The sequence below is a fragment of the Aquarana catesbeiana genome, linkage group LG01, assembly GCF_042186555.1.
Source record: "Aquarana catesbeiana isolate 2022-GZ linkage group LG01, ASM4218655v1, whole genome shotgun sequence".
NCBI classification, from domain to species: domain Eukaryota; kingdom Metazoa; phylum Chordata; class Amphibia; order Anura; family Ranidae; genus Aquarana; species Aquarana catesbeiana.
The window spans coordinates 768,206,586-768,230,492 of NC_133324.1; the positions used below are offsets into that span (position 1 = coordinate 768,206,586).

The 23,907-nt window shown below is 44.9% G+C and overlaps 1 protein-coding gene across 3 annotated transcripts in view; it reads right to left on the minus strand.

The window, feature by feature from the left end:
- NEK1 (NIMA related kinase 1) overlaps positions 1 to 7,473 on the minus strand; it is a 205,843-nt gene extending 198,370 nt beyond the window's left edge. For 2 of the 3 annotated variants that reach the window (XM_073606287.1, XM_073606272.1), the window contains exon 1: positions 7,185 to 7,472. In XM_073606287.1, coding sequence (XP_073462388.1) covers positions 7,185 to 7,301 — 117 coding nt within the window. In that variant the 5' untranslated portion in view covers positions 7,302 to 7,472. Of the gene's footprint in view, positions 1 to 7,184 lie in introns of all 3 variants that reach the window. The other variant, XM_073606279.1, reaches the window with a different exon arrangement.
- Between the last annotated feature and the right edge of the window lie 16,434 nt (positions 7,474 to 23,907).

Here is a 23,907-nt window from a genome sequence, read left to right on the forward strand (position 1 = left end):
TTGCCGCCTCTCTGAAAGGTGATCCATGGTGGATTGCCATTTGGAGGTGTTTGGCAGGCCTGTTTTAATGCTGTACCACCACACTGCAACTGCACAAGGTTCCAAGGCAGTTGTGTCTTGGTCCCATTAACTTAAATTGGTCACAATGGCTATACTGCCTATTGAACCTGACAGGGGGATAACTTTTGCCATGGCATGTGTAGAACCCCGTCAGACAGCTTAATGTGTTAGTTTACCTTCACAGAGGTAACTAATACCAGGGAAAGGTGAACTAACCATACACTATCCCACCCAACCCTGGTCCCCACTATAATTACCTCCAGAGGTGTCACCAGGGGGTGGCTATTGGGGCTACAGCCCCGAGCCTGGGGCTAATAGCCCCGAGTCTCTTGTCCCGGTCCTAGAATACAGGGGCGGACTGAGCCGTGGTAGTGCTGGCTCTGGCTCCAGCTACGCCCCCCCCATTCTACTCTTGGCCACTGGTTGCTATAGCCGCCAAGCGGCTAGCAACCAGTGACATCACTGCCCACTGTGCCCACACTGCCCGGCATTCAAAGCGGAGGAGGATTGCACTTCCTCCTCCTCCGCGCTAGTGCTCATGCCATTTCTAGACTGGAGCGGCCCAGTCCTATCCCTGCGTGCTGTGACAGGAAGAGGAAGAAGGCGGCAATTACAATTTGGCTGCCGTGCGACATCGATCGGCGCTCAGGCGGGCGGCTCTCCTCCTCTCCTCTGGCTGCCTCACACACCAGCACCATGACTGAGCTGCTGCTGCAGGACCTGGACACAGGTAGGTCAGTCTGTGTGTTTGGCAGGTACCAGGTCAGTGTGGGTGGGTCAGGTAGGTCAGTGTGGGTGGGTCAGTGTATGTGGGTCAGGTAGGTCAGTGTATGTAGGTCAGGTAGGTCAGTGTATGTAGGTCAGTGTGTGTGTCAGGTAGGTCAGTGTGTGTAGGTCAGTGTGGGCCAGGTAGGTCAGTGTGTGTGGGTCAGGTAGGTCAGTGTATGTAGGTCAGTGTGGGTCAGGTAGGTCAGTGTGGGTGGGTCAGTGTATGTAGGTCAGTGTATGTCGGTCAGTGTATGTCAGGTAGGTAGGTCAGTGTGTGTATGTCAGGTAGGTCAGTGTGTGTATGTCAGGTAGGTCAGTGTGTGTATGTCAGGTAGGTCAGTGTGTGTATGTCAGGTAGGTCAGCGTGGGTCAGGTAGGTCAGCGTGGGTCAGGTAGGTAGGTCCGTGTATGTCAGGTAGGTCAGTGTGTGTATGTCAGGTAGGTCAGTGTGTGTATGTCAGGTAGGTCAGTGTGTGTAGGTCAGTGTGGGTCAGGTAGGTCAGTGTGGGTGGGTCAGTGTATGTCAGGTAGGTCAGTGTGGGTGGGTCAGTGTATGTCAGGTAGGTCAGTGTGGGTGGGTCAGTGTATGTCAGGTAGGTCAGTGTATGTAGGTCAGTCAGTGTATGTAGGTCAGTGTGTGTATGTCAGGTAGGTCAGCGTGGGTCAGGTAGGTAGGTCAGTGCATGTCAGGTAGGTCAGTGTATGTAGGTCAGTGTGGGTAAGGTAGGTCAGTGTGTGTGTCAGGTAGGTAGGTCAGTGTGTATGTCAGGTAGGTAGGTCAGTGTGTGTATGTCAGGTAGGTCAGAGTATGTAGGTCAGTTTAGTGGTCAGCATTGATGGGCACTGGTAAGCCAGGCAGCAACCAGCAAGTCAACCTACCCCGCCACACAACCCCTCCGCCCAACCAAAAAAACCCAGCGCCACCAGAGGCCCCCCCCCCCGTGCCGGCCTTGGACTTCGGGCTGAAGCCCCTGGTCTTTTTGCCACCTAGCAACGCCCCTGATTACCTCCATGGATGGTGATCTGTCAGTGCCCATGCAGCCAGTTGAGTGGTCCGGGAATTTGAAATCCCTGCTCTTCTAACCCTTTTCTGTGCAGCTCTTCAGGGATGGATTAGAGTGAATCTGCTTGGTTGGCGCCTGCACAGTGAATTGCTCTGGTCCATGGTGGAAAAGCAGCATGGAGAATGGAGGGGACTGCTGGACTGGCTGCGTGGACACCGAGAGTTCTGCATGCCTGGAGGCAATTACAGCAGGGACCAGGGGGATGGGGAGGGTGTATGGAGTTAAAGTGTTCACCTTTATAGAAAACGTGAATTAAGGGAAGTGATCAGGCAGCAGTAAAAACGGGGCTCAACCACCTGTTTTTACCCCCACCCTGACCTCATGGGTAAACGAGCCCATTTAACATATGTCACAAATCTGTTCAGAACTCAGATAGGTGATCACAGATTAGTAACAGTTATTCTGCAAACTTCCATTGGTCGGCACACGTGAATAACTGAACACCGTTTGGGATTATTAAAAAAAAAAAAAAAAAAAAAAAAAAAAAGGAAAAAGACAAAAGGGGGAAGAAGAATTCCAGAACTATCTTTCCACCTTGGGAACACAGCTAAGTGTGGAGATTGATAAGTGATGTCCTGCATAGTAACGGTTTCCTGTGCTATAACAACACATGGCCCGAGCTGCCCATTGATGCCCGTATTCTATGGGCTATGCTGTCCCCCTGTATCTAAGACATTACCACCCCCTGTATCTAAGACATGACATTACCACCCCCTGTATTTAAGACATTACCACCCCTTGTATCTAAGACATTACCACCCCCTGTATGTAGGACATTACCACCCCCTGTATGTAGGACATTACCACCCCCTGTATGTAGGACATTAACACCCCTGTATGTAGTACACGTGGCTATACTGTCCCCCTGTATGTAGGACATTACCACCCCTGTAGCTAAGACATTAACACCCCTGTATGTAGTACACGTGGCTATACTGTCCCCCTGTATGTAGGACATTACCACCCCCTATATGTAGTACACAGACCCCCCCCCCTGTATGTAGGACATTACCACCCCCCATATGTAGTACACAGACCCCCCCCCTGTATGTAGGATACAGACCCCCCTGTATGTAGGACATTACCACCCCCTATATGTAGTACACAGACCCCCCCCCTGTATGTAGGACATTACCGCCCCTGTATGTAGGATACAGACCCCCCCCCCTGTATGTAGTACATTACCACCCCCCTATATGTAGTACACAGACCCCCCCCTGTATGTAGTACATTACCACCCCCTATATGTAGTACACAGACCCCCCCCCCTGTATGTAGTACATTACCACGCCCTATATGTAGTACACAGACCCCCCCCTGTATGTAGGACATTACCACCCCCTATATGTAGTACACAGACCCCCCCCCCTGTATGAAGGACATTACCACCCCCTGTATGTAGGACATTACCACCCCCTGTATGTAGGACATTACCACCCCCTGTATGTAGGACATTACCACCCCCTATATGTAGTACACAGACCCCCCCCCTGTACGTAGGACACTACCACCCCTGTATGTAGGATACAGACCCCCCTGTATGTAGGACATTACCACCCCCTATATGTAGTACACAGACCCCCCCCCCCCCCCCGTATGTAGGACATTACCACCCCTGTATGTAGGATACAGACCCCCAGCCTATATGTAGTACACAGACCCCCCCCTATATGTAGTACACAGACCCCCCCCTGTATGTAGGACATTACCACCCCCTATATGTAGTACACAGACCCCCCCCTATATGTAGGACATTACCACCCCCTATATGTAGTACACAGACCCCCCCCCCGTATGTAGGACATTACCACCCCCTATATGTAGTACACAGACCCCCCCCCCGTATGTAGGACATTACCACCCCCTGTATGTAGGACATTACCACCCCCTGTATGTAGTACACAGACCCCCCCCCTGTATGTAGGACATTACCACCCCTGTATGTAGGATACAGACCCCCCTGTATGTAGGACATTACCACCCCCCTATATGTAGTACACAGACCCCCCCCTGTATGAAGTACATTACCACCCCCTATATGTAGTACACAGCCCCCCCCCCTGTATGTAGGACATTACCACCCCCTATATGTAGTACACAGACCCCCCCCGTATGTAGGACATTACCACCCCCTATATGTAGTACACAGACCCCCCCCTGTATGTAGGACATTACCACCCCCTATATGTAGTACACAGACCCCTCCCTGTATGTAGGACATTACCGCCCCCCATATGTAGTACACAGACCCTCCCCCTGTATGTAGGACATTACCACCCCCTATATGTAGTACAAAGACCCCCCCCCCCCCTGTATGTAGGACATTACCACCCCCCATATGTAGTACACAGACCCCCCCCCTGTATGTAGGATACAGACCCCCCTGTATGTAGGACATTACCACCCCCTATATGTAGTACACAGACCCCCCCCCCCCGTATGTAGGACATTACCACCCCTGTATGTAGGATACAGACCCCCCCCCCTATATGTAGTACATTACCACCCCCTATATGTAGTACACAGACCCCCCCTCTATGTAGGACATTACCACCCCCTATATGTAGTACACAGACCCCCCCCCCCCTGTATGTAGGACATTACCACCCCCTATATGTAGTACACAGACCCCCCCCTGTATGTAGGACATTACCACCCCCTGTATGTAGGACATTACCACCCCCTGTATGTAGGACACAGACCCCCCCCTGTATGTAGGATACAGACCCCCCCCTGTATGTAGGACATTACCACCCCTGTATGTAGGATACAGACCCCCCCCCGTATGTAGGACATTACCACCCCTGTATGTAGGATACAGACCCCCCTGTATGTAGGATACAGACCCCCCCCCATATGTAGTACACAGACCCCCCCCCCTGTATGTAGGACATTACCACCCCCTATATGTAGTACACAGACCCCCCCCCCCTGTATGTAGGACATTACCACCCCCTATATGTAGTACACAGACCCCCCCCCCCCTGTATGTAGGACATTACCACCCCCTACATGTAGTACACAGACCCCCCCCCCTGTATGTAGGACATTACCACCCCCTATATGTAGTACACAGACCCCCCCCCCCGTATGTAGGACATTACCACCCCCTATATGTAGTACACAGACCCCCCCCCCCCCGTATGTAGGACATTACCACCCCCTATATGTAGTACACAGACCCCCCCCCCTGTATGTAGGACATTACCACCCCCTATATGTAGTACACAGACCCCCCCCCCCCCTGTATGTAGTACACAGACCCCCCCCCCCCTGTATGTAGGACATTACCACCCCCTATATGTAGTACACAGACCCCCCCCCCCTGTATGTAGGACATTACCACCCCCTATATGTAGTACACAGACCCCCCCCCCCTGTATGTAGGACATTACCACCCCCTATATGTAGTACACAGACCCCCCCCCCCCTGTATGTAGTACACAGACCCCCCCCTGTATGTAGGACATTACCACCCCCTGTATGTAGGACATTACCACCCCCTGTATGTAGGACATTACCACCCCCTGTATGTAGGACATTACCACCCCCTGTATGTAGTACACAGACCCCCCCTGTATGTAGGACATTACCACCCCTGTATGTAGGATACAGACCCCCCCTGTATGTAGGACATTACCACCCCCCTATATGTAGTACACAGACCCCCCCCCCCCTGTATGTAGTACATTACCACCCCCCTATATGTAGTACACAGACCCCCCCCCTGTATGTAGTACATTACCACCCCCTATATGTAGTACACAGACCCCCCCCCCCCCCCTGTATGTAGTACATTACCACCCCCTATATGTAGTACACAGACCCCCCCCCCTGTATGTAGTACATTACCACCCCCTATATGTAGTACACAGACCCCCCCTGTATGTAGTACATTACCACCCCCTATATGTAGTACACAGACCCCCCCTGTATGTAGGACATTACCACCCCCTATATGTAGTACACAGACCCCCCCTGTATGTAGGACATTACCACCCCCTATATGTAGTACACAGACCCCCCCCCTGTATGTAGGACATTACCACCCCCTATATGTAGTACACAGACCCCCCTATATGTAGTACATTACCACCCCTGTATGTAGGATACAGACCCCCCTGTATGTAGGAGATTACCACCCCCTATATGTAGTACACAGACCCCCCCCTGTATGTAGGACATTACCACCCCCTATATGTAGTACACAGACCCCCCCCCCCCCCTGTATGTAGGACATTAGCACCCCCCATATGTAGTACACAGACCCCCCTATATGTAGTACATTACCACCCCTGTATGTACGATACAGACCCCCCTGTATGTAGGACATTACCACCCCCTATATGTAGTACATTACCACCCCCTATATGTAGTACACAGACCCCCCTCCAGTATGTAGGACATTACCATCCCTATATGTAGTACACAGACCCCCCCCCCTGTATGTAGGACATTACCACCCCTATATGTAGTACACAGACCCCCCTATATGTAGTACATTACCACCCCTGTATGTAGGATACAGACCCCCCTGTATGTAGGACATTACCACCCCCTATATGTAGTACACAGACCCCTCCCCCCTGTATGTAGGACATTACCACCCCCTATATGTAGTACACAGACCCCCCTGTATGTAGGACATTACCACCCCTATATGTAGTACACAGACCCCCCTATATGTAGTACATTACCACCCCTGTATGTAGGATACAGACCCCCCTGTATGTAGGACATTACCACCCCCTATATGTAGTACACAGACCCCTCCCCCCTGTATGTAGGACATTACCACCCCCTATATGTAGTACACAGACCCCCCTGTATGTAGGACATTACCACCCCTATATGTAGTACACAGACCCCCCTATATGTAGTACATTACCACCCCTGTATGTAGGATACAGACCCCCTGTATGTAGGACATTACCACCCCCTATATGTAGTACACAGACCCCCCCCCCTGTATGTAGGACATTACCACCCCCTATATGTAGTACACAGACCCCCCTGTATGTAGGACATTACCACCCCCTATATGTAGTACACAGACCCCCCCCCCCCCCTGTATGTAGGACATTACCACCCCCTATATATAGTACACAGACCCCCCTGTATGTAGGACATTACCACCCCCTATATGTAGTACACAGACCCCCCTGTATGTAGGACATTACCACCCCCTATATGTAGTACACAGACCCCCCCTGTATGTAACACTCAGCGAGCTGTCACCGGTAGTAAAGTTTCCCGTGCAGGAAATAATGGCAGGGAGCCAGGCGGACCCACCTTAGAGATGCTGATCTCCTTGATGACATATTGCCTCCCATCTTCCTTGGCTTTCACCAGGATGGCTTTCCCGAACGAGCCCTCTCCGATCTTACTGACTCTAATGTACTTGTTCATGGTGGGCGGGGTTACGGCATGACTGTCTAGCGGAGGTGAGGACCGGCTAGAGCTCTTCGGGCGCAATATACCGCCGGTCCGCTGTGTGATGTTATTGGTTGCTGGGCAGCAAGCCGCCAGCTCGCGGCGCACACAAGACGTCAATGACAGCGGAGCCACCTACGGGGCAGAGGCATTGACACCCGGGCGGCCATGTTTGTTCCTGGATAGTTTAACTTAGCAATGTATTGTAGTGATGGCAGCCACGTGACCCCTAAAATCCATGCAATCACCCTGATTTACCCCTCTCTCCCTGTCACCGTTCATGGTGTAACTATCCCCCTGGATTCCTCTCATTCACCAGAGACCCTACCTGCCCTCTTTCTTGGATAGTTGCCAGCTGTCCCACATTGCAACATGTCTGGAATGTTCAGAGATTCACTTGAAATGTTTGTGGGGGGCCGTCCATTAGGGGCACCCAGGCGCTATTCCTTGAATCCACGCCACCCCCTATATGGGGCATAGCCTGAATCCATGGCCGTCGCGCCCACCCCCTATTCATGTGTCGGGCCCCTTTCAGCACACCGGGCACCTGAATTACAGCGGCGGGGGGTTTGAAGCACCTGATCTTCAAAATAGGGTGGGCTTGTGGCGCAGAGCATAAGTCTAATGATTTTATGCCCCCCTAAACAGGGAGGGAGTGGATTATTTAGGGATGATGTGGCTGAACTTATTCTATCTGTTGAATTTCTGTAGAACTGACTGATTTACTGCTACAATCATTTTCAGTACCCTTTGTTTTTCTTGCCTTTTTCAAATTTATTTTTTTACATTTTTCAATACCAGTGAATACCGCAAATGTCATCCACCTGCATCTCTGCCTGGACCAGCCTGATTACCTCAGCTTTCCATTCCTTGTGCGGTTGTTTCCCCAAAAACAGCATTCGCACTTCGTACTGCGACCAGTACCTTTCCTGGATGGAGGGGAGACTTTTTCCCTGGTGTCGCTGCTCACGGGCTAGCGCTTCCTTCCAGAGTTCCCAGCGGACAGAATCATACCATCCCAGCAGGACCTGCTCTGACAATGGTTCCCCTGTGCTGTATCCGCATCTCCCGCAACCTCCTTCCAAATTCCTCTTCCATGGTGGCTGATGTCTGTATCTCCCCTCTTCTGCTATCTGGACCTTGGATCCCAGTGGAGGTATGGCTGTCCCAGACTGCAGGAAGCATCCCACCACTTGCCACCAATGCAATGGAACTGCTTCCCACACTCCGCTTGAGTGCTTTCATCAGTATACAGCTGCCTCCAGTCTGAACATTGATATCAGATATTCTAGCTGATCGTACAAGACTAGCCAACAATAGCTTGTATGAACATGGAACATTTATTTGACAAACTCACAGAAAATATATACACCAGGAGGACACCCCTCCCCCCCGATCATGTTACCCTAAGAATACAACTGTAACCAGAAACATAAATAACTAGTCATTTAAACCAGCCTAGGTGACTAGACTATTCGGCCCCTACAACAGTGCATACAAAGGACACATTATTACAAGTATAAACACATCCCACAAGGGTTTTCTAGCAGAGACAATAGGTGTTCCAATAAACACAATTAACAATACACACAGTGATCTCCCCCCTCCTCAGCCTAGTAGGCAACAGACTATAGCAGGAGACCTCAGTAGCAGACTGTCCAGCTCCTACATGGAAGACCATGGAATCCACATTTAAACAATGCTTTGATGAATCAGGAACTGCAGGCAGCATGGCAAAGGTCTACAACAGGCTATGAGGCAAAGCTCATACAATGTCCCATTTGAAGTAATCCAAACCACATTCTCAGTGTCAATTAGTTAGCTGTCCATCATTTTATCCATCACCCTGTGACCCTAATAGTCACAGGGTGACTTACACATAAGAGGGGCATGGGGAGCTGAAGCATGGATTTCCCAACCTCTCCAAGGGAAGCTGGGTTCCACAGGCTATCCACCTAAAGTGACTCCTGTCACAGTGTTCAACTGGTTGCCAACACACCAATAGAGACAACCAATCAGACCGTGCCATTTCTTTTGACTCAGTGCACCACATTGGATGTGCAATGTGCTGCGCTGTAATGCATGTGTGTCAGAGGTGCATTGGGTTTACATGTTAAGGTTTATACTGTATGTCCTCAAAAAAAAGATGTACTACTCTTCTAGCACTCTAGGTACACTAAGATTTAGGTTCATCAAAAATATCACGTTCTAAAGGGAAAGGTAGAACAAAGGGGAGGGGGGAGTGGAGGAGGGGAAGGGAAGAGGGAGGGAAGGAGGAAAAGAAAGGAGGGTAATTATTTCTAATTATTACAAATTATGGAAATAATGAATGCTGCATCTAAATGAATGGAACGTAACGAATTCAAATTTATCCGAAGGTACAATTTTTTTTTCGAAATAACGAATATCGATCATAATGAATGATCCAAAAAAAAAACAAAGAACGAATGAAATGAAAAAAAAAAACAAATTTTTTGGCAGTGCACGTCTAGTAGGTTCATAGTGATCTCCGATCAGGACATAGACAGGAAGGTATCACAAGGCCCCTATGGTAGGTTCATAGTGATCTCCAACCAGGACATAGCCAGGAAGGGATAACATGGCCCCTATGGTTACAGCATTTGTTCATACCTGGCTAAAACGTTTGCACAGTACTGTAGAGAGAACATTGTATATACAGATATGATGGGAAGGGGGGGGGGGTGACACTTACCAGGTGAGGCAGCCATCTTGTGAGATTGCGTTGGCTGGGAATAGAACCCGGGTCAACTGCTTGGAAAGCAGCTATACTCACCGCTGCACCACCAACGCGAGGTAGCATGTCATTGAAGTGTGGGAGGAAACCAGAGTACCCGGAGGAAACCCATGAAAGCACAGGGAGAACATGCAAACTCCATGCAGATAGTTTCCTGGTCAGGTTTTGAACCATGGACCACAGTGCTTCAAGGCTAATCACTAAGCCTCTGTGCTAACCATATGCGGCCTTTGTTCTCTAAGGCCTGCCCCCGCTGAGCGGGGTAAATCAGTGATGTAAACCCACACAAGCACAGGGAGAACATGCAGACTCCATGCAGACAGTGAACAAAAACCCCTGTGCTGCAAGGCAGAATTGTTAACTACTAAGCTTCTGTGCTGCCCAATCTTAAAGCAGAACTTCACCTATAAAGAGAAGTTCCACTTTTCCTTCTCTTCCTCCTTTGGCTTTAAATTTCCTAAAGAACCTGGAGATACAGATCCATAATATAGAGTTATGAATCTTTCATATTCTGTCCTATAGGGGGAGTTTGTATAAACTGTTCTCATTCCACCAACTCTACAGATGAAGAGTCAATGCCTCATGAAATGCTTCCTCTTCAATATTCTTTCCTGTAGGGGGAGACTCTATGAACAGTTCTTATTCCACCCACCCTACCCATGAGCCGTCCATATCTCCCCCACATTCTCTTTGGGTCATCATATTCTTAAGTGACCTAGAGATGCAGATCCTTTTTGTAGAGTGACCTGGAGCTACAGAGTCCTTCAGCTGTTGTCACCTTTTCAAAATCGGTGATGTACTTCGTGTGGAATGGGACAAATACACGTCCCCTGGTCTGTATTATGTCTCAACTCCACGGATAGGCTCTATTCCTATGTAAGAGGACATGAGCTAGCCATGGGTTTGACCTGAAACGTAGACAGGCAGGGACAGGACAACTCACTTGAATGTGGAAGCCTGGCTCTCCATAGATGGTAGAGTGTCAATTGCCAGTATGGTATGCCTTGAAAGTCCATCATCACTGTCTATGATTGTCTGTGGAGCTGCTATCAGCATGCCCAGGTCTACTGGCCAGCCTCTGCCATTTGAATAGGGCACCAGCGCTACTTCTTTGACGCTCACCTAAAAGGCATTTCCACTTTTGCAGCCATATTGGGATGACACCTACTTTATATCTGTTACATGTTCACATCCACAGAGTAAAACTTTAAAAAAAATTGTAAAGTTTGTTGCTCACCTTTAAAGAGGGAATCACATGCGAAAAATGAAAAAAAGAAAATCATGGGCCCCACAAATCTGATACCAGAAACCCAGCCTGGCAGGCCAGGAAAGTAAGGGATGAACGTGCACCCCCTCCACTCCTAAGCTATACTAAACCACATGCCCCCAACATAAGGAGTGAACCTTGCAAAGGGGGACCCCCCTTCCCTCTGACATGGCACCTCACCTCCCTATGTCGATGGCATGTGGCCTGGTATGGGCGAGGAGAAGAAGGCAGTGCATGCTCAACCCCCTCCCATGATTCCTGGCCTGCCAGGATCCATGCTTAGGAGAGGGTCTGGTATGGATTTTTGGGGGGGGTTCATTTTTTCCATTAGGTGTTCCACCTTTAATGGTGAGCAGTAATTTTTAAAATTTTCTTAAAGCTATGCTCTGTGAATGGGAACACGTAAAAAAATATAGAGTAGGTGTAAAAATGTGGCTGAAAAATTGGAAATATCTTTTAGGTGAGCTTTTGTTGATGCAGAAACCTGTCTTAGTACAGCTGTACCTGGTCCCTGGGAGGGCTGATTACCATTTCCTCCAGATAGCTGAGATGGCAAATGCCAATAGGTCATGAATTTTTCCTCGAGCCGTACAGGGTTCCTGGGAGGGCTGACAGAAAGATTCTTCGGTTGCTGGAGGGCCAGCCGCCACCAGTGTTTTAACCTGTGTTGTTACATTTGTACCTGGTCCTAGCCATATCGGGCCCCTGAGAGGACTGATTAGAAGACCCTCCGATTACTGCAGTGGCCACTGCCAACAGTGTATTGCTCTATGTTGGTACAGACATACCGGGTTCCTGGGAGGGCTGGCGGGAAGACTCTTTTGTTGCTGGAGTGGCAGCCCCCACCAGTGTAGGGACCTGTGTTGGTACAGTCGTAGCTGGTCCCTGGGAGGGTTCCGCAGGCTTTCCACTGAGTCTTCTTTTAGGAACAGCCAATTGTCTAATTTTTGCAGATTCTTTTCACAGTTGGTGATTCAGAAGCTCCAAAAACGAAAATAGAGGGTTGATGGGAAGACCCTCTGGTTACTGGACTGACAGCTGCCACCAGTGTGGGGACCTGTGTTGGTACAGCCATACCTGGTCCTGGGGAAGGCTGATGGGAAAACCCTCTGGTTACTGGCGTGGCAGCTGCCACCAGTGTAGGGACCTGTGTTGCTATAGCCGTTCCTGTCCCCTGAGAGGGTTCCTCAGACTTTTTGTTGAGTCTTCTTCTAGGAACAGCCAATTGTCTTGTTTGTCCAACTACATTGATAGTTGGTGATTAAGAAGCTCTGAAAATGAAAATGGAGGGCTGATGGGAAGACCCTCCGGTTACTGAAGTGGCAGCCACCACTAGTGTGAGGACCTGTGTTGGTACAACCATACCTGGTTCCTGGGAAGGCTGATGGGAAGACCCTCCAGTTACTGGAGTGGCAGCTACCACCAGTGTGGGGACCTGTGTTGGTACAGCCGTACCTGGTCCTTGGGAGGGTTCCTCAGACTTTCTGTTGAGTCTTCTTCTAAGAACAGCCAATTGGCTTGTTTTTCCAACTACATTGACAATTGGTGATTCAGAAGCTCCAAAAACGAAAATGGAGGGCCGATGGGAAGACCGTTCGGTTACTGGAGTGGCAGCTGCCATCAATGTGGGGACCTGAGTTGGTACAGACGTACCTGGTCCTTGGGAGTGTTCCTCAGACTTTCTGTTGAGTCTTCTAGCAACAGCCAATTGTCTTGTTTGTCCAACTACATTGATAGTTGGTGATTCAGAAGCTCTGAAAATGGAGGGCTAATGGGAAGACCCTCTGGTTATTGGAGTGGCAGCCACCACCAGTGTGCGGACCTGTGTTGGTACAGCCATACCTGGTTCCTGGGAAGGCTGATGGGAAGACTCTCCAGTCACTGAAGTGGCAGCCACCACCAGTGTAGCAACCTGTGTTACAGCCACCCCCCCACCTCACGCACACCAGTTAAATACTGGCCATCCCACAGTCCTGCAGGCAGCTCCCCACACCTTTACACACTTAGCCCTCCCACATCTGGACACACTCAGTCCCCTCTGACACACACGAGACACCACAACACACTACACAGCACACCACTGTCAGGGCTGGGCTCAGCCCTTCCTTCTCTGAGCTGGCCACTCAGCTGTTGGCTAATTGGCAGCTCCTTTCTCTCCACAGTGACTCAGCTGTTGATGATCTGCTCGTCAGTCCTGGCTACTTAAAGTCGTCCAGCTCACTTCATCTCTGCCTTCGCCTTTGGTCACATCTCAGAGATTTTCTCCTGTGTTCCTGTTGAAGACTTGCTCGGTTGACGTCCCTTCTGGCTCCTGATCCTGCTTGCTGTACTTCTACACTGATCTCTGGCTCTCAGACATTGGCATTGGCTGACTACCCGATCTGGTTACTGAACTCTGGCTATGTATTGACTACGCTTACTCTGTTTACCTTTTTATTATTATTAAACAAGTGTGATGAACTGTACTTCTGTCTCGATCTGATTTATGGTTTCTGACAACCACACAGCATAACACACCCCACAGCACAGCACACCACACAGCACACCACACAACATACCACACCACAGCAAATCACAACACAGCATACCACATAACACACCACCAGTATCTGCCTATTCTTTCCTGTAACTTTGCCCTATCTTCACTGGAGGAGTTGTTCCCAAGGTTCCTCTGGCATTTTGGGGGAGTCTCAACTTGAACGCCACATTCTGGTGGTTTCTCAATGTGAATTCCACATTCTGGTGGGATCTCAATGTGAACGTCAGATTCTGGTTGAGTCTCAGCGTCAGAGTCACATTCTGGTGGGCTCTCAATGTGAATTTTACATTTTGATGGAGCATCAACCTGAATTTCCTCCAGCTTTTTAGTCATCTTCTCTTCCAAGAGAGTGGCACCCTGCCCATTTAAGTGCAGTCCGTCCCTGTTATAGAGATGGTAACCGACTGAAAATTCAGACCAGTTCTCTATGAAGAAGAACCTCTCCTCCCTGCTCCAGTTCTTCAACCACTTATTAAGCTCCCTAAGGTCCTGATACCTCTCTGGTGTGGGTTGAGGTACAGGCAGTATTTCTGAAAATATTGCCTTGGAGATCCTTTTCTTCATTATAGCTCCTAAGTCCCTGAAATCGCTTTGTAGGGCGCTCCATCTTCCCCTAACTTTGTAATTGGTACCAATATGTACCATGACAGCTGGGTCCTCCCCAACCCCATCCAACAATCTGTCCATGCAATCTACAATGTATCAAACCTGAGCGCCCGATAAAAACATACTGTTCGGCGATAACGGTGTTTGTGACAGATTGCCCTCTCTTTTCCTCTAATAATTGAATCCCCTACCACTAGTATCTGCCTATCCTTTCTTGTAACCTTGCCCCCATTTTCACTGGAGACATTCCCCTTGTTCCCCTGGCATTTTGGTGGAGTCTCAATGGGAACTTCAAACTGTGCTGAAACCTCAACGTGAACATCACATTCTGGTGGAGTCTCACTGTGAAAGTCACATTCTGGTGGAGTCTCACCGTGAAAGTCACATTCTGGTGGAGTCTCACCGTGAAAGTCACATTCTGCTGGAGTCTCAACGGGAACATCACATTCTGCTGGAGAGTCAACGGGAACATCACATTCTGCTGGAGTCTTACCTGAAAAGTCATCACATTGTGCCAGAGTTTCAATGGGAAAGTCACATTCTGCCAGAGTCTCAAAGTAAAAGTCACAGTCTGCCAGCGTCTCAACGGAAAAGTCACATTCTGCCAGAGTCTCACTGGGAAAATCACATTCTGCCGGAGTCTCAACAGAAAAGTCACATTCTACCAGAGTCTCAACGGGAAAATCACATGCTACCAAAATCTCCATAGGAAAGTCGCATGCTGCCGGAGTCTCCATGGGAAAGCCACATGCTGCCAGAGTCTTCATGGGAAAGTCGCATGCTGCCAGAGTCTCCATGGGAAAGTCGTATGCTTCCAGAGTCTCCATGGGAAAGTCACATGCTGCCGGACACTCCATGGGAAATTGGTATTCTGATGGAGTCTCCATAGGAAAGTCACATTCTGGTGCAGTCTCAATGGGAACATCGCATTCTGGTGCAGTCTCAAAGGGAACGTCACATTCTGGTGCAGCTTCAATGGGAACATCAAATTTTGGTGGAGTATCAACGGGGACATCACATTTTGGCGGAGTCTCAACGTGGATGTCACATTTCGGTTAGCTCTCAATGCAGATGTCACATTCGATGTTGCTCACTGGTGCAAACCTGGCACGTGAGCTGTGTCTGCAGTAAGTACTACCTTTATCTGGAGTAAAAAATAAGAATTAAATTTAGTACCATCACCTATATTTCATATTTTTTTTATACAGTATCAAATTATAGAGAGAAAAATCCAACACTTCAGTGCCAGGGACAATAAATAAACAGGATATGACAGAAACATAGGGATAACTATTGTTGGCCTTTATCTAAAAATGCTGGTTGCCTGGCAGTTATGCCAACTCATTAAATTTCAGTGACTCAGTAAGCTGGAAACAACTATTTTCAGTGATGTGATAATGCACTTTCACACTTAAATGAGAAGGCGGGTCACGAAAGAAGTTGAACAGGAAGTATTGGTGTCACCTGCCTGGCTGCGCATTGTGACAGGGGTTTGTGAATCATCAGAATGGCTTGCTAAGCAGAGGCTTTGTTAACTGTCAGTTTTGCCCAGAAAGCGTGTCATTTATCAGCCCTGCGATCACAGGATCTACAGATTACTCCACTGCACCCAAAAGTGAATAAATAGGCCCCTTGTTGCAATAGGACAAATGGGGCCAACCCTTCCGGACTTTTCCTGAAGTAGGGCAGGGAACAGAATGGATTGGCAGAGGAGTGAGGCAGGCAACTGCATCTCTCACTGTAAATATATGGAGAGGCAGCAGCTGCAGGGGTGTCACGTACCTGGTAGGTTTTGAGCCCGAAGTGCAGAGAGAGGCCTCCCCTATGGCTCTCACTCACGGCCCTCTGGAATGGGGACAGAGGGCACAGGAGTGAGGAGTGGTATGAGTGCCTGGCAGGATCAACAGTCCACCCAGAAGTCCAGGAGTAGCTAGGACCCAGGAAACTGGAACTGAAGAGAAGGCTGGAGACTGGAACCCTGACTGGAGCCAGGAACAACAGCAGGTAAGCAGGCAGAAGACTGGGGTGCTGGACTGGAACCAGGAATGCAGCAGGCAAGTAAGCTGGAGACTGGAACGCTGACTGGAACCAGGAACAACAGCAGGTAAGCAGGCTGGAGACTGGGATGCTGGACTGGAACCAGGAACAACAGCAGGTAGCAGGCTGGAAGCTGGAACCCTGGACTGGAACCAGGAACAACAGCAGGTAGCAGGCTGGAAACTGGAACGTTGGGCTGGAACCAAGAACAACAGCAGGTAGCAGGCTGGAAGCTGGAACGCTGGACTGGAACCAGGAACAACAGCAGGTAGCAGGCTGGAAACTGGAATGCTGGACTGGAACCAGGGACAACAGCAGGTAGCAGGCTGAAAACTGGAATGCTGGACTGAAACCAGGAACAACAGCAGGTAGCAGGCTGGAAACTGGAATGCTGGACTGGAACCAGGAACAACAGCAGGCAGGTATCAGGCAGAAGGATCGTCAGACAGGCCAGTGATCGATATCAGGCGGACAGCCAAGGTACCAGGGATCAAACAGGAGAATGGTCTAAGCAAGCCGGGGGTCAGATGCAGGCAGATAGCTGGGATGGTCACAAACAGATAGCCGGGTCAAGTAACAGGTAGTCTCAGATCAGATCAGTTTTTGGCACACAGAACACTGTAGAGCAGACAGCGGAACTGAGTGTAACAGGCAGGTTTAAATAGCCCGCCTGGCGCCAACAGGGATGCGCGTGCGCGCGCCCATGCGCAATGGCGCCCGCGGTCGCACACCAATGAGCCTAGGACGCCGATTACTGGCAGGATCTTCCTGACAAGGGGAGCCACAGATACAGGCGATTGGTGTTGTGGGGGGCACATAAAAGTGGAGAGGCGCATATTTGAGGACAGAGGTGAAGCAGCAGCAGCTCCTCCATGCATGCTATGTGTGGGGACACAGTGGGCCCCACTCCCTCTCAGGGCCCGTATGCATTGCACACATGGATGATACGCCACTGCATCATACCCACCACACTCTTCTTCTGCACATCTGGCTACCGCAATATCCTTCATATTCCATGTCTACAGATCTCACTAGGCATGTGCATTTCGTTTCGTTCCGAATCGAAATTCGGACGAATTTTTCATTATTCGGAAATTCGGATGCATCCGAATTTCCGAATGACAAAAGTAAAGAATTTAAACGAATCCGAAAAAAAACGAACGAATTCGAATCGAATTCGAAAACATAATCAAATTAAAAAAAAATAGAAAACGTTTTTCTAAAAAAAACAATAAGTTAGAATATAAAATAATAAAGCAATAGAATATATATATATATATATATATATATATATATATATATATATATATATATATATATTTTTTTATGCTTTTCTTTTCTATTATTTTATATTCTATAATAGTATTTTCAATTCAAATTCAAATTCATTCTATACGAAATTCGAATTTCGGAACATGGCTTCTGAAGTTTGAATTTCGTATAGAATGAATTTGAATTTGAATAGAAAAGATTAGAACAGAAAATAATAGAAAAGTATAGACTATAAAAACAATAGAACAGAATAGAAGAAAATATAATATATATATTATATTTTCTTCTATTCTGTTCTATTGTTTTTCTAGTCTATTCTTTTCTATTATTTTCTATTCTATTCTAATCTTTTACATTCAAATTTGATTTCGGTCTATATGAAATTCGAATTTTGGAAGATGATATATATATATATATATATATATATATATATATATAATTTTCTATTCTGTTTCATTGTTTTTCTATGCTATTCTTTTCTATTCTATTCTAAACTTTTCTATTAAAAATTAAATTCGAATTCATATTATGAGAAATTCAAATTTCGGAAGATGGTTTTATATATATATATATAATATATTCTATATATAATAGAAAAGATTAGAACAGAGTAGAAGAGAAAAGACTAGAAAAACAATAGAACAGAATACAAAAAATTATATATATTATTATTATTATATTATTATATTTTATTCTGTTCTATTGTTTGTCTAGTCTATTATTTTCTATTCTAATCTTTTCTATTCAAATTCAAATTCATTCTATACGAAATTCCACTTTCAGAAGCCATCTTCCGAAATTCGAATTTCGTATAGAATGAATTCAAATTCGAATAGAAAAGTTTAGAATAGAATAGAAAAGAATAGCATAGAAAAACAATGAAACAGAATAGAAAATTTTATATATATATATATATATATATAAAACATCTTCCAAAATTCGAATTTCATATAGACCGAAATCAAATTTGAATATAAAAGATTAGAATAGAATAGAAAATAATAGAAAAGAATAGACTAGAAAAACAATAGAACAGAATAGAAGAAAATATAATATATATATATATATATATATTATATTTTCTTCTATTCTGTTCTATTGTTTTTCTAGTCTATTCTTTTCTATTATTTTCTGTTCTAATTCGAATTCATTCTATAAGAAATTCAAACTTCAGAAGCCATGTTCCGAAATTCGAATTTCGTATAGAATGAATTTGAATTGAAAAGACTATTATAGAATATAAAATAATAGAAAAGAAAAGCATAAAAAAAAATAGAAGAGAATAATACAAAAAAATTACCGTATTTATCGGCGTATAACACGCACTGGCGTATAACACGCACCCCAAGTTTAGGAGGGAATTTTAAGGAAAAAAAAACTTTTAGGAGGGAAGTTTAAGGGAAAAAAACTTACATTTAAATGCCCATCATTGCAGCCTTCTCAGTGCAGCCTTGCCCCAGTGCAGCCATGTCAGTGCAGCCTTGTCAGTGCAGCCTTGTCAGTGCAGCCTTGTCAGTGCAGCCTTCCCAGTGTCCATTGCAGCCTTATCCCAGTGCAGCCTTGCCCCAGTGCAGCCTTGCCCCAGTGCAGCCTTGCAGCTCGCAGTTTGAAAATCCTGTGATCCCCTGCGATCCTGAGCTTCAAAATCGCAGACCGCGATTTGAAAATGGTGCCGCCGGCGCCAAAATACACAGAGCCGGTCCTCGGCTCTTCTCGGCGGCTCTCGTTCACTTTCGGCTCCACTCGTAGTCCCGCCCGGGATGGGCGTGACTGTGAGCGGAGCTATCCGAACCTAGCCGAGTACACTCAGCTAGGTTCGGGCGGCACTCGAGTGAAGCCGAAAGTGGCCGAGAAGAGCCGAGGACCGGCTCTGTGTATTTCGGCGCCATTTTCAAATCGCGGTCGGCGATTTTGAAGATCTGTCAGCTCAGGATCGCAAGGGATCGGCGTATAACACGCACCCATGATTTTCCCCTGATTTTAAGGGGAAAAAAGTACGTGTTATATGCCGATAAATACGGTATATATATTTATATATATTTTTTTTATTTTTATTTTTTTTCTATGCTGGTCTATTGTTTTTCTATTCTTTTCTATTCTTTTCTATTTTATTCTAATCTTTTCTATTTGAATGCAAAATCATTCTATACGAAATTTGAATTTCTGAAAATGGTTATACAGAAACAGAATGAAATAGAATGAAATCGAATTCTAATAGAAAAGACTAGAACAGAAAAACAATAGAACAGAATAGAAAAAAAAAAAAAAAATATATATATATATATATATATATATATATATATATATATATATATATATATATACACACACATCTTCCGAAATTGGAATTTGGTACAGAATGAATTCAAATAGAAAAGATTAGAATAGAACAGAAAATAATATAAAAGAATAGCATAGAAATACAATAGAACAGAATAGAAAAAAATATAAAATATTCTATTCTAATCTTTTCTATTCGAATTCATTCTGTACCAAATTCCAATTTCGGAAGATGGTTTTATTTATTTTTATATATATATAAAATATTTCTTTCTATTCTGTTCTATTGTTTTTCTATTCTATTCTTTTCTATTAGAATTTGATTTCATTCTATTTCTATATAACTATTTTCTGAAATTCGAATTTTGTATAGAATGAATTTGAATTCAAATAGAAAAGATCAGAATATAATAGAAAATAATAGAAAAACAATAGAACAGAATAGAAATTTTATATATATATATATATATATATATATATATATATATATATATATATATATATATAACCATCTTCCAAAATTCGAATTTCGTATAAAATTAATTTGAATAGAAAAGATTAAAATAGAGTAGAAAGAATAGACTAGAAAAACAATAGAACAGAATAGAATAAGATATAATATATATATTATATTTTATTCTGTTCTGTTCTATTGTTTTTCTAGTCTATTCTTTTCTATTCAAATTCAAATTCATTCTATACGAAATTCGAATTTCAGAAGCCTTCTTCCGAAATTTGAATTTCGTATAGAATGAATTCAAATTCGAATAGAAATGTTTAGAATAGAATAAAAAAGAATAGCATAGAAAAACAATGAAACAGAATAGAAAAAAATATATATATTATATTTTATTCTCTTCTGTTCTATTGTTTTTCTAGTCTATTCTATTTCTATTCTAATCTTTTCTATTCAAATTCGAATTCATTCTATACGAAATTCTAATTTTAGAAGCCATCTTCCGAAATTCGAATTTCACATTGGAATTAATTCAAATTCGAATAGAAAAGTTTAGAATAGAATAGAAAAGAATAGCATAGAAAAACAATGGAACAGAATAGAAAAAAAATATAATATATATATTTAACCATCTTCCAAAATTGGAATTTGGTACAGAATGAATTCGAATTCAAATAGAAAAGCTTAGAATACAATATATTATATTTTTTTCTATTCTGATCTATTGTTTTTCTATGCTATTCTTTTATACTTTCTATTCTATCCTAATCTTTTCTATTGGAATTCGATTTCATTCTATACGAATTTCAAATTTCGCAAAATGGTTATATATAGTTTACTTTTTCAAATTCAGTTATTGTTTTTTTCGAATTTTATAGTTTTTTTCGAATGTGGTAGAAATTTTTCGAATTTGACAGTTTTTTTCGAATGTGGTAGAATTTTTTCGAATTTAATATTTTTTTCAAATGTAGTAACATTTTTTTTGAATTTGATAGTTTTTTTCGAATGTGGTAGAATTTTTTCGAATTTGACAGTTTTTTTCGAATGTGGTAGAATATTTTCGAATTTGACAGTTTTTTTCGAATGTGGTAGAATTTTTTCGAATTTGATAGTTTTTTTCGAATGTGGTAGAATTTTTTCGAATTTGACAGTTTTTTTCGAATGTGGTAGAATCTTTTCGAATTTGATAGTTTTTTTCGAATGTGGTAGAATTTTTTCGAATTTGACAGTTTTTTTCGAATGTGTTAGAATTTTTTCGAATTTGATAGTTTTTTTCGAATGTGGTAGAATTTTTTCGAATTTGACAGTTTTTTTCGAATGTGTTAGAATTTTTTCGAATTTGATAGTTTTTTTCGAATGCGGTCGAATTTTTTCCAATGCGGTCGAATTTTTTCGAATTCGAATACGAAACGAAACGAATTCCGAAAACGAATGTAATGAATGCAACGAATTTAACTAAACGAATTAAGTTAAATAACGAATCGAAACGAAACGAAACTAAACGAATTTTTTCATCCTGCACATGTCTAGATCTCACCCACTACAACATTCTATACGATATCCCAACATTGCTGATTCTGGATTGGGCACACTGGCTACTTCACATAAAGAAATACTTCACTATCTGCCACTTTTTTTCTGCCCATTATTAGTATTCATTTAATGTAATGGTGACCACTAAAAATCACTGTGATATTTAGAGGAACATGGGGGTCCCTGGCTTCAGCTCTGCTAGTTATGTCACTGCTGGTCCTTCTGTTTTGAGGAAATACTAATACAGCAGGTCTATGAGATGTACACAGGGTTTGCCAACCATCAGTAAATTTACAGACAATTTGTAAAAACTGTCTGTAAATATCAGGGGCTGATAATTTGTTATGCTGTGTTGACTTTTTCATTGTAAACCAGGCAAATTACTTGTAATGTGTATTGTCAGTGTTCAGTATTGTGTTTATACTGTTTAAATATTGATTGTCTTAGTTGTTAAAAGGAGTTCTGTCATTTTTCAGGTTGTCGGTAAAAAAATGTGCTTCATCAGTAAAATGTTCATGTTTTGTCAGTAAAAAATGCTGCAGGAGGTTGGCAGCACTGGATGAACAGAACGGCTTAATTGTGAAGCATGTTGTGTTTTCCTCTATTTCTTTACTGTGCAGATGAATGGTTTACATGGTTCATATCTGCAGGGCCGGGACAAGGGGTGGCCAGGAGGGGCAGCTGCCCTGGGCACTGTGGTATCATATGAGGTGGGGGGGGCACCTCAAGATTAGGGGGAGGGTTTGTGTTTGGGGAATTTGAGGGACAGCAGGGGGTAAATTGGTGCTTGGGGGTGCTAAGAGTGGTGATTTGTTGGGAGGGGGGAAGAAGATTTGTGCTAGGTGGGGGGATTCTGGGGTAATTTGTGCTGGGGGTGATTTGAAGTGGGGGGAGAGAAGATGTGTACTAGGAGGGGAAATTTCAGTGGGAGAAATAGTGCCCCATTGTTGGTGTCAGTGGGAGGAATAGAGACCCATCACTTCTATCAGTGGGAGGAATTTTAGGGGTAGAAGATTTGTGCTAGAAGGGGGGAATTGTTTTTGTGGGTGGGTGGGGGGCATTTGAGCTGGAAGCATTTGGGGGATGGGGGGGGCAAAGATTTGTGCTGAGGGGGGATTTCAGCATGGGGGCAGATTTGTACTGCGAGGAGGGGGTATATATGCTTAGGGAGTAAGCATGCAGATTAGTGCTCAGTGTTTTTGTGGGGGGATTTTACTGACACATAATGCTCATACATCTTGGGGGGGGCACAGTTTGACTTGTTTGCCCTAGACTCCCTGTATACAGCTCCAAGAATTACTGTTTGCTTCTCAGAATGAAAAAATCAGCAGATTGGTGTTTACAAGACAAAAGCCAGCAATGTCCATGGCAATTCCTATTCATGTGTACATATGGGGGGCTGTAATCAATGGGAAAGAAGGATCCAAAGAAAGGATTTCTTGTATCCATCAATATCCATAATACCAATTCCAGTGTCTCTAATCCGGTGAGGTCCATTGGCTTTATGGCCAAAACATCCAACAACGGCTCTGAAGCAGCTGTGCACAAAAGCTCGAGCCCCCTTCATTTTGGTGGTCTTTTTGGTTGGGATATCTGCAGGCTAGTCAGTGATATCTCCTTCCATAGCTGGGCTTCTTTCGGTGGATTTCTCTTTGGTGTTTTTCAGAGAAAAAAGCTGTTTACCTTTAAATTGGTTCATTATTAAGAATAATGAAACACGCTTTAAATTTACGACATCGCAATGAAATTGAATCAAATTAAATCAGATCCAATGAAATCGCAAGAAAAATCTCAGCAGAGATAAAAACAGGTCTTCACTTGTCAGTAAACAAACTT